The 12,456-nt window shown below is 41.7% G+C and overlaps 1 protein-coding gene across 1 annotated transcript in view; it reads right to left on the bottom strand.

Annotated features, from left to right (window-relative positions):
- NCKAP5 (NCK associated protein 5) overlaps window positions 1-12,456 on the bottom strand; it is a 474,734-nt gene that overhangs the window by 83,157 nt on the left and 379,121 nt on the right. The window contains exons 11-12 of the mRNA XM_054043941.1: window positions 9,776-9,967; window positions 451-4,310 (exon numbers count right to left, since the gene is read on the bottom strand). Coding sequence (XP_053899916.1) covers window positions 451-4,310; window positions 9,776-9,967 — 4,052 coding nt within the window. The remainder of the gene's footprint in view (window positions 1-450; window positions 4,311-9,775; window positions 9,968-12,456) is intronic.

Genomic DNA, 12,456 nt, shown 5'->3' with positions numbered 1-12,456 from the left:
ATTCCTATAATCTTTGATCAAATTTACCATTCTTTAATTTCAAAGACCATTGGTTTGGTTAACAAACTAACATGAACCAGATTATCATTTTATTGCTAACATTTTCCCCCAGAGATTAAAATCTTGATATGTACAAAACAAATGCTGCTATTGTAACACCGACAGACCCCAATCGTCGCAGGCGGGATTGAACCTGCAGCCTCTGGAGTTTAGTGCATGAGTTTGTACCGCATGAGCTGAAAGGCTGTAGACCAAACTAATAATCTCTCTCTCTATGTGGTCTCAGGGCCACTGCATGGGGGAGAACACCACACCCAGCAGGTGTGTGGGTTACACTATGCATTCCTAGTCTAGAAGAAACATTCTTGCATTCTGTTTAACATTGAGGATGCACATATAGCTGCAGAGGAAAAAAAATGCACATCCCAAATTGTTTCATAAAGTAATTACCTGTTTAAAAGTTCTTTCATAAAACTGTCTTTTGCTGAATATGTGATGGTGGAGGAACCACTCTTTTGATAACACCTAATCTGGCCAGGGATGTCTTGTGAAGCTTTTGTATTCTTTTTGCCTTTCAAAACATCATCTAAAATGTCACCATTTTCAGTTTTCTTATTAAATTCATTTTCTGCTTCACAGTGTTGGTCAGTTTTCTTTTTATCTTTTTTTTTCTCTGACTTTGCCTGCTTATTTCCAAAACCTGAACCTTTTGCTTCTTTCTTTTCTACCTTTGTTTTAGGAACATCAGTTTTTCTACCATTCAGGGCTGGGAGTTTACTCTTACGAAAACCAAACCAGCTAGCTATAGAGGGCCCAGTCTTTTGTTTCATCTCGGTGGTGGGAGACTTGTTTTGCCCTTGACCCTTCTGCACATTTTCCTGGATACACAACATGACTTTTTCTTCTATTGTAGGTTGTACAACAGATGAACTCAAAGCACTGGTAACCTCAGAGTTTTCTGGTATCTTTAAAGAGGTTTCTTGTCTTTGTGACTTGCTTGCTTCAAGTTTACGAGGATATTGTATTCCATCCAAGTTTTGAAATGATGAAATTTGTTCTGTTGGAATAGTAGGTGATGACTCCAACTCCAATTCTGCTTGCATGATACTTTTTGTGTTTAGTGGATGCTGTTTAGAATTCTCACTGCTTTTTTCATTATGGACAAATATATTTGGTGTATCTTTCTGAGAAGGTGATTTGTTTTCCTCACATTTTGAAATGTTGTGAAACAAGTCCACTTTTGGAGATGTTCTGAATGGTAGTCTGCTTGGGCTACCATGCTGACTATTGGAACTACTTATGCTTCCATCAGAACCTTGTCTAGAATAGAATTTTTCTGGAACTTTTGAAGTATCTGAAAGGGTCTCTGATGCCATTGCTAACCCAGGAATGGCCTTGATTTGGAATCCTTCCATGGTAGAGTTCTGCCTTGTTAAAGAATTTCCTCTTTCAGAAGTGTTAGTAATAATCTGAGTCCGTACTTTTCCGAGCCCGTCTGTCACAGGGGTAGCTGGCTTTTCCCCTGTATGAATGCTGAAACTTTGACTACGGGCTTTTGCTCCATTCATTCCCAGAGCCGGTTTTAAGTATGTTTTGTTACTAGAAGAAACAGATCTCTTAACTAATTTGTTTTCTAATCCATCTCTTCTGTCTACCATCATGCTGCAGTTTTCAGGTGAGTGAGGTGATGCTGTATCAATAGTAAGTCCCATGGAAAATTGATCTTTTATTTCAGTATTGGCCTTAGTGACTCTTAATTCCGTACCCATTGTTTCCATGGTGGTTAGACACATGGATTCATCCTGCTTGTACTTACATGAACTCACATTGCTTTTGGAAGCTGCATTTATACTGTCTTTTTCTTGTTTCCCTGGTACAGTAGAACTCTTCCTGAGGAGTTGGGGAGATTTTACAAGTAGTTTCAGTCCTACAGGGAGGCGGGTTTTCAGTCCTTTCTCATGAGAGATTTGGACAGCATTTGTTGTGTCACTGCCATGAAACGATAGTGGCAATGAGGAACGGTTAACATGAGATAGAAGAGGCTCGCTACTATTTGCTGTTTGACATTGTGGAGATGTGGGCAGACTGTTTGGCATCTTTTGTGGCTGAGGCACTCCACTGCCATTGGATAGTCCTTTTTTGCCTGAATATGTGCTTTGTGAGGAAACCGTTTCCAGTGACACACAAGCTAGAGAGAAGGTCTTAGCTGTCCGTAATCCTGGGTTAGAAAGCTCCTGATTGCTGCAGAATACTGACTGATTAGAGGGTTTTGGGCAAGCTCTTTTTGTGAAAACTTTGGAAGGCCCTTTAGAGGTTCCAGGGGAGCTGTGGGACTGCTGAAGCATGTTTTGTGTGCTCATTTCTCCATTCTCTTCAAGGTGAACTAATTCAATTTTGGCCATGAGAGGTGTATTTTTTGTTAGCATTTCACGATTAGATTGATTATGAAAAGCAATAGGGTTTGCAGTTCTTTTTAAGGGTGACAATTTAAGAATATTTTTTGCTGTTTCATTGGGAACAGTTGTGCCTGGCTTTATGGATAAAGGTGGAGAATGTTCATAATTTGGTTTAATCAATAGTGAAGTTGATCGGCCCGGAGGAGCGGGGGGTGATGGGGATCGGGTTTCTACAATTGCTAAATCACAATGAATATCTCTGGTTGGGGGCTCTCCATAGTCACTGGGTTCTATAAGGTGCCGAGGCAATAATGGCGATTCTGGAACTTGACTCTTTGGATTCTTTATCCAATCACTTCTGTCTGGAATTTTAGAATTTTGAGGAAGATGGGCAGGGTGCTTTGGAATCTCTATGTCTATTTTCAAATCCAGATTATGAGTTGGACTTTGTGCCTTTTTGAATCTTGACAGTTTCATAGGCAGCAAAGCTGGTGATTTTTCTAGGGTTGTTGGGCCAGATGATAAGGCTGCAGCGGACTCCTCACTATCTGTCATCTTAATTTTCTGTGGTGAAAACTTACTTCTGCTGGGTATTTTAGTCAAGTTTTGTTTTTGATTGATACCTGCATGAACAGTGGAGATGGAATTGGCCTTATATGATACATTGTACACTGGCTTCACTAGCTTTTGTTGTACAGTATTTTGCAACAATGCTCTTCCAAAGTGTAAAGATTCACTGCATGTCCTGGGGACAATTGTATTTTCATTCCCTACATTATTCTGAAGAGTCCTTTTCTCGATTTCATCTTCAGGTGTTTCTAAAACAGTGTAGTTTCTAGCATTAGTTCCTGTCTGCGAATTAGTTATTCCCTGAGGTATAAATTCAGTGTATTCTGCATTGGGCCCACTTTGTGGTCGCTTGATGGAAATTTCATTTCTAGTCACAGTGACTACTCCAGTTTGATGTGAACTGAATTCAATAGGCTCGCCATCCTCAGCATCAAATATTACAGTAGTGCATTCTTCAGAAGAAGTCTTTTTTATGACCTTTTGTTGTTTAATGAAATTACATGTCTTTGGCCCAATATCTGACTGAGTGGATACTTGTTTTTCCCCTCCGTCAGTAGATACAAACTGAGAATTCTCCATCCCTGCAAGCAAGTCAGAGCTCTTTGTATGCTTATCAGTAAAGGGAGTTAATAACAACTCCGATGGACTTTTTTCATCACTGCTTTCTATATGTAATTCATCCATGACTTCATTGTCATCAGTATCTGAAAACTGTAAATTAAGGTCCTTCCAACCTAGATTAGCAGCGCTTTGATCTAGCTGTAGTACAGGCAGCTTAACATTTGTGCATGATTTTACCTCTGACTGAAAATCATTGACAAAACTAGTTAGTTTTTCAGGTCTTTCCCTTGAATTAAAATATGAACCTTTTTCTGGTAAATGTTTCCCATTAGGCTCCCAACCAAATAGACTGTCAGAAATACTGTGGGTTAATTTATTACAATAGAGCCTGCAACCTTTGCTTGGTACTTCATGCAGCAACACTAAAGATGAAGATTCATCATCTGCATCATCATGTGAATCTGAATCATAAGTGAAAGTTTTGTTGTGCTCGATGCAAACACTCCCTATTTCCATTGGCTTACAATGAGTTTGTTCTTCATGGCTGCCACATTTAATTCCAGGGGAATATATTCCTTCATTGGAGTCCATGCAATCTTTGTAACCCCATTTTGATATTACTGAAGATGGTTCAAATAACATTTTTCGTTTCTGTAACTTCTTCAGCCCTTCCAAAATGTGGTTTTCCTTGATACGAGTTGGAGGTAGATCGTCTGTAGGACTAGAGAGGTTGCTCGGGAGTGAAGAACCGATGCTTATTCTTTTATCCCAGCTTATAGATGACTGTTAAAAAATAAGAATATGCTGGTAAGGAAAAAAAGTAACACCTTTTATTTAATTGGTTATAAATTGCATTTGGTATTAAGTCTCATCTAGACAAACTGCTATCTTTGGAATTGATGCCAATATTCTCTCTTAACACAGTATTTCATAGTAGTGTGAAATGGGGAGGGTGATTGGTGTGTGTAAGAGAGAGAATGTGGATGAGAGGGGTAAGACAGAAAGAGAGCAGAAGAAATTTGAGTGTGAAAGAGAAAGGGAATGTCTGAATGAGAGAGAGATTGGGAAAGCAGAGGGAGAGAATGAGGATAGTTGGCTTGAATTTAGGGGAAAGAGGAAATGGGAATCAATGAGGTGAGTGAATAAAAAGTGAGAACAGAGGATAGTGAAGGGGCTGCACTCATGCATGCAAACTTATGGTCAGGCGATCTACCATTTCACATATGAGGAAAAAAAATAAGGGAAGACTACACAGAATATATAGTAAATACTGCATATTTACATGAACTCCAGACCATTATGACATGCTGGGCCCTGGGAGGAAACCTCACAAACCCTACTTCTACCTCTGTGAGGTAATGAGGCCCTATAAGTACCTAAGATAGGGGTTTGCTACTATTGTTATTATTAGTTAGTGAAGAAGTGGGGTTGTTTGGCAAGTGGGGTTTGTATCCTGCAGTTAAGAACAGTATTAGCAGCTGCTCTTGCCTGGATGTGACTCAGGCAGCTTAGAGACCAACCAAGCAGCCCAGAAGACAGCTAGGAAAGGTGATTCTTCTGCACTATGGACCATTTATGGGTCTTTTCTTATAACTGATGCTTGTACTTGAGATAGAAGTCTGTAGTAGGTCTTATGTTTATTGTTTGGTTTGATATGCTAACAACCAAAAATAAGTATAGCAACCCAGAAAGAGGAAGAGATGTTATTTTTATTAACCAGAGAGTTTGGTGTCTATTACTGAAAGAAACCCCTGAGCTCCCATAAAGTCTCCAATCATTTTCTACATGGAAAGCGCCTCTCTTTTTGCCTTTTTCAATTTACCTATTTGAAAAGGTAGGAAGCACTATACAACAGAAAACGCTTGAGTATGAACAGCAAACAAAAATGCAAATTGAGCAAAATGTGATTTGAAAAGAAGAGCTAGACATGGGCATAGCTAGAAAAGAAAAGGCAATTTTCTAACAGTGAGACAGAGTGTGACTGTGGTACTTTACTAAATTATAGCAAATGTATCTTTACCTTAAATATTACAGAAATTTCCAACCCTTCTGACTGCATAGACTGGGCTCCCTTTAGGAGATGGCCAAAGCCACATTTCTAAAACAACATTGGGAAAATTTCTGTGGCTGGAGTGGGGCCTTTTAAATTTCTGCCGGAGCCCCAGGGCTCCCAGCCAATGCCACTGCTACCCTGGGGCCCTGGCAGCGATTTAAAGGGCTTGGGGCTTCTGGCTGCCACTGCCACCACCGTACCTGCAGCTGGAGCCCCGGGACCTTTAAATCAACGCTGAAGTCCCAGGCAGTGGGGGCGGGGCAGCGCTGAAGGGCTGGCTGGGGGATTTTGGCCCCAGCCCTACCCCTTCCACCCGAGCCCCCGCCTCTCAGGGGGCCCAGAGGCCCCCCCCACCTGTCCCAGGACCCCTGCCTCCCTGCATATCAGTAAGTCATTTAAGTTACTTTCACTCCTGGCCCTTGGTCAGCAGCTGCCACTCTCTGGCCACCCAGCTGTGAAGGCAGCAGCACAGAAGTAAGGGTGGCATGGTATGGTACTTACTTCTGCACTGCTGCTGGCTGGGCACCTGGCCAATGTCCACACCTCTCCGGGAGAGCTCTAAAGGCAGCGCAGAAGTAAGGGTGGCAATACTGTGACCGCCCCACCCCCGCACAACTCTCTTTTGGGTCAGGACCCCCAATTTGAGAAATGCTGGTCTCCCCCCATGAAATCTGTATAATATAGGGTAAAAGCACACAAAAGACCAGATTTCATGGGGGGAGAGACTAGATTTCATTGTCCGTGCTGCGTTTTTCATGGCTGTGAATTTGGTAGGGCCCTAGTTATATCTGAACCTAAGAGCTGAAAGTTTCCATTTCCCAAATCCTTCACCCCTTTACCTCCCTAGTCTAGCCCCTCTCAAAAAGCCTACTTTGAAGTTAGCATGCTTAGAAAAGGAAACTAAATGAAACTTTCTTTCTGACAAGAAACCCGGAGAAATTCCAAAACTGCCAAGAAGTTGCTGTTCAGAGAAGCCTACCATTCAATATGCTCAGTTAATGCAGAGACAGGGAGAATAGAAAATGATTAAAAACAATATGAGCTCAACTTGCTTAACCCTTTGGCACTGGTGATGGTGATGCTCCCAGTGTTGTGTGCTAATTCATCATGCATTAGCACTTTGCATTGAGGTAACTCAACAATTAGGGTCAAGGGGCTAAGCTTCCCTATATGATTCAAGCTGAAATCTCTCCAGTTCTTCTATTTAAGGCCATTAGAGCACGAGACCTCCTTTCTGATCTATTTTTTTCCTATGCATTGTGGAAGCAAACACTTTCAGTTCATATGTTTCTTGCCTCCTAAACCATAACAACATTTTTTTTTTAAAGCTGCTAAATATACCAAATTCTACCCTTGATTAAATGCAGGAACCCAAATGAAGCCAGTGTAGCACAACTTGGCCTCGTGTGTAAATGCATAGACTGTTTTTGCATGTTGTACTCTGTAGGACAGGGGTGGGCAAACTATGGGAGCGGCTCGGTGCAGCGCGGTGCGGGGCCAGGGCAGGCAGGCAGAGAGCCTGCCTTGGCACCAGTGCGTGCCGCTGCCACCCCGCCGCTGCCACCCTGGACCCCGCACCCCTCCTGCATCCTGCACCCCAAATCCCTGCCCTGAGCCCCCTGCCTGCACCCCAATACCCTGCTGCACCCCTCCTGGACCCCAACTCCCTGCCCTGAGCCCCCTCCCACACTCCGCACCCCTCCCTGTACCCCTGCCCTGAGCCCCCTCCTGCACTCCACACCCCTCCTTCACCCCAACCCCCTTCCCTGAGCCCCCTCATACACTCTGGCCCCCTCCTCTGCCCCAACCCCTTGCCCTGAGCCCCTTTCTGCAAACCGCACCCCCTCCCACACTGCGCACTCCCTCCCACACCCCAACCCCCTGCCCCGGCCCTGCATGACATTTCCCCACCCAGATGTGGCCCTCGGACCAAAAAGTTTGTCCACCCGTGCTGTAGGCCCTTGTGCCAGATAGCTTAAAGAGTTAAGGAGGCCTGAAGTTTGTTCGGACAGCTCCTCTCACATCCTCACATTTGCCCCCACCAAACTCTAACAAGTTTGATAATAATTTAAAGGGATGGGGGGAGAAGAAGAAGAAAGGCAAATAGTTCAGAAATTTCCGACCGCTCCATTCTGCTGAGTAGGAAAGATAGAAAATGTGGCAAAAGACCAGCTTGGCTTAACCACGAGATCCTGCATGATCTAAAAAATAAAAAGGAGTCATATAAAAAATGGAAACTAGGACAAATTACTGTACAAAGGATGAATATAGGCAAACAACACAGGAATGCAGAGGCAAGATTAGAAAGGCAAAGGCACAAAATGAGCTCAAACTAGCTACAGGAATAAAGGGAAACAAGAAGACTTTTTATCAATCCATTAGAAGCAAGAGGAAGACCAAGGACAGGGTAGGCCCACTGCTCAGTGAGGAGGGAGAAACAGTAACAGGAAACTTGGAAATGGCAGAGATGCTCAATGACTTCTTTGTTTCGGTCTTCACCGAGAAGTCTGAAGGAATGCCTAACATAGTGAATGCTAATGGGAAGGGGGTAGGTTTGGAAGATAAAATAAAAAAAGAACAAGTTAAAAATCACTTAGAAAAGTTAGATGCCTGCAAGTCATCAGGGCCTGATGAAATGCATCCTAGAATACTCAAAGAGCTAATAGAGGAGGTATCTGAGCCTCTAGCTATTATCTTTGGAAAATCATGGGAGATGGGAGAGATTCCAGAAGACTGGAAAAGGGCAAATATAGTGCCCATCTATAAAAAGGGAAATAAAAACAACCCAGGAAACTACAGACCAGTTAGTTTAACTTCTGTGCCAGGGAAGATAATGGAGCAAGTAATTAAGGAAATCATCTGCAAACACTTGGAAGGTGGTAAGGTGATAGGGAATAGCCAGCATGGATTTGTAAAGAACAAATCATGTCAAACCAATCTGATAGCTTTCTTTGATAGGATAACGAGTCTTGTGAATAAGGGAGAAGCTGTGGATGTGGTATACCTAAACTTTAGTAAGGCATTTGATACGGTCTCGCATGATATTCTTATCGATAAACTAGGCAAATACAATTTAGATGGGGCTACTATAAGGTGGGTGCATAACAGGCTGGATAATCGTACTCAGAGAGTAGTTATTAATGGTTCCCAATCCTGCTGGAAAGGTATAACAAGTGGGGTTCCGCAGGGGTCTGTTTTGGGACCGGCTCTGTTCAATATCTTCATCAATGACTTAGATATTGGCATAGAAAGTACGCTTATTAAGTTTGCAGATGATACCAAACTGGGAGGGATTGCAACTGCTTTGGAGGATAGGGTCATAATTCAAAATTATTTGGACAAATTGGAGAAATGGTCTGAGATAAACAGGATGAAGTTTAATAAAGACAAATGGAAAGTGCTCCACTTAGGAAGGAACAATCAGTTCCAAACATACAGAATGGGAAGATACTGTCTAGGAAGGAGTACGGCAGAAAGGGATCTAGGGGTTACAGTGGACCACAGGCTAAATATGAGTTAACAGTGTGATGCTGTTGCAAAAAAAGCAAACGTGATTCTGGGATGCATTAACAGGTGCGTTGTGAGCAAGACACGAGAAGTCATTCCTACTCTGCGCTGGTTAGGCCTCAACTGGAATATTGTGTCCAGTTCTGGGCACCGCATTTCAAAAAAGATGTGGAGAAATTGGAGAGGGTCCAGAGAAGAGCAACAAGAATGATTAAAGGTCTAGAGAACATGACCTATGAAGGATGGCTGAAAGAATTGGATTTGTTTAGCTTGGAAAAGAAAAGACTGAGAGGGGACATGATAGCAGTTTTCAGGTATCTAAAAGGGTGTCATAAGGAGGAGGGAGAAAACTCGTTCATCTTAGCCTCTAAGGATAGAAGAAGAAGCAATGGGCTTAAACTGCAGCAAAGGAGGTTTAGGTTGGACATTAGGAAAAAGTTCCTAACTGTCAGGGTGGTTAAACACTGGAATAAACTGCCTAGGGAGGTTGTGGAATCTCCACCTCTGGAGATATTTAAGAGTAGGTTAGATAAATGTCTATCAGGGATGGTCTAGACAGTATTTGGTCCTGCCATGAGGTCAGGGAACTGGACTCGATGACCTCTCGAGGTCTCTTCCAGCCCTTGAATCTATGAATCTTGTTTCAGATGAATTGGGTTAATAAATGAAACAAATCAATTTGCTTTACCCTTTTACTGCACGTCTTTCCATCATTCCAAGTGTAGGAGGAGCCACTGGAATATTCACTGCAAGCACTTGATAGAGAGAGTTCACTGCTACTGCAACTGCTCCGGGGATATAGGCGACTGGGCCCTGTCGTATTTAATTGACTCTGGCATTTCAAGGCAGGTATACTGGATTTCACATTCTGCTGGCATTCCTAAAACACAAGAAGAAATGCAACAATCTTATGGGTAAAAACAGATCATTTTCTCTTCTACCTGATTGATTTAGTTAATAGGGCAAAATGCAAGTGTGCCATTTATACTTGCATTGTATTCCTTTAGGATCTGGTAAAAATTAATGAATAGATGTAAAATAAAAAGAAACAATTTAACGTTTAGCTTTATTAGAACAGAAAAAGATCTCAATCCCTCCAATTCTTTTTATTTATTTACTGTGGCTTCAGTATTCTGCTGGTCTTTCTGCAAGAGTATTTTGAGTCGGTTTGAATTCTGCTGTAGATATTAGCAGCATGCTCCAGTAAGATATCACAAACTAAGTTATAAGAGTACAAGTACATCTTGACAACTGCATTATAGCCCCACAATGTAACAGATGAGGCTCTACCAACTGGACAAGGTAAATTAATTTAGTGTCCCAAACAGAATGTCCACCGAGAATGGAATCTCTCCATTACAGTCTAATTCTGGTTTCCTATCTAGTCCAAAGCTTTGTCTAAGAAACTCTCTGATGTAGACAATCCATCTTTGTGTCACTTTCAGACAGCTGAAGCCTCTTGCTTATGCAATTTATTGACACTTTATGGCTGCCTTTAGTACTTGGGTAGTTATCGCCCCTCTCCAAATGCAATTTCAGCTGACTGTGACTAAATGCCAGCTTTGAGGAAGAGAGTAATGAAGAGCAGATAGCACGTTAGGTAAAATATTAAACCTTTGTAGGAGTATCTAGGATGTGATTAATTTGTATTCAAACTAGTACTCTTGTGCCTAACAATGCTAGACTTTCTTTAACATTAAGTGCCTGCACTGTTATGTTGTTATGATGAGATCCTCTAATGCCATATAGAATCAGAAACTTTTTTAATTACCAGGAATACCAAAGAGCAACACTACTCCATTTTTTCTGAAAGTTGGCTTAGAATTTCATTAAAACTATAAAATAACCTCACAACCAAGCCTTGAGCAATATTTATTGATTTCCATTCTTGTTTATAGCCTGATGTAGTTTTGCTTAGATGAGTGTTTTCACATTTATATCCCAATAGGATACAAACAAATCTAAGGTTATATAATACACGAGCAGCTGGCAAAACTGTCAAATAGATTCAATGGATGTATAAAATGCCTCATGGAAATCTTTGGAAAATATTCAATTTAGAGACCGTTCTCCATATACTCTGTTCCATGCTGGGTTGCTTTTTGTGTGTGTGATTTCCCCCCATTTATTACTACAAAGGCCGTTTGGCTGAGAACACGATTTTTATTGCTGAGGAGTTCGTCAGCTACTGCTGCTCATTCTTCAAGTGACATCATAATGCTCTGTCTGTGACAAACCTAACTACATGACAAATCATCGCTCCCTGTCATGGACAAAACCCCTGGATGGGAAAAATCAGTCAGCAGTAGCAGCAGCGAGTTTCACCTCAGGGAGTTATCGACACGTGTTCTAAGCAGTGAAAGGGGTGCAGAAGGACTAGCCTTCAAACTCTCCAGAGTGCCAGGTAATACACAGAGCACAGGCTTCTGCATTTTTGCAATAGAGTCCTTTGGCTTTGTTGATACATCTCTCTCTCTTCACCATTGGCATCATTCACTCCCTCTGCTGTCACTAGTTCCCCCTGCTATGCCTGCATGCTCCCCTGCAGGTAGAAGGCATGGAGGCCAACAGTAGCATTGATTTCTGCTTATTATGGAATTTCAGCTGTGGTGCTAGATAAACATACAATGTTCGGTGACTGCACTCTGAGTTCCACCCCATATAACAGGCCAGACATGTCCAAAGTGCCTAGTGCCTGCATGGAAGGGCTGCTGTAGATTCTGGGGAAGGGAAGCACATAGCATGCTGCAGAACCCTCACTCCCCTCCCATCACCCTCTGCTGCTTTGGGAGCCTTCCCATCCCATCCTCTTTTCCCCTTTGTGCCTTAAGGAGGAGAGAGGGACATCAGGTCCTATGATTTCAGACTAAGAAGCAGATGGACATCTAAGCAAAAAATATTTTCATGTAAATACTGTTAATATTTACAGCAAGTAAGAAAACATGAAAAATATAGTGTACATCACTAGAATTCTCTCTAAATAGAATGTTCTCCAAACTTTCTAAATTTTAAAAGGAGGTTGGGTTTTCCTTCTATGAGCTGTCTAATTTTTTAAAAAATTCTGTTTAAAAAACCTTTAAAGATTATATTTATGATGCATTAATTACATATAGTTAACGTGCACATTGGTTAATTAATTTGAATTGCATAATCTGACTTTTTCCCCCTAATCATGACGTCTAAACCATCACCTTTAATGAAATTAGAGTACAAAAGCTCTCTGTATGAGTATAATTTAAACATGTAATTGTTGTTAGAAAGGAAAGACAACTGAATGAATCAAACAATTGCAAAGAGAAAACTGCATACTTAGAAAAATCTAACCTGAAGGCTAAATTACAGATTGTATAGAGGGTCATTAACATCTTT

Source organism: Malaclemys terrapin, chromosome 11, assembly GCF_027887155.1.
Source record: "Malaclemys terrapin pileata isolate rMalTer1 chromosome 11, rMalTer1.hap1, whole genome shotgun sequence".
In the NCBI taxonomy this organism is placed as follows: Eukaryota; Metazoa; Chordata; order Testudines; family Emydidae; genus Malaclemys; species Malaclemys terrapin.
This window is presented reverse-complemented; position numbering and strand designations above follow the sequence as displayed.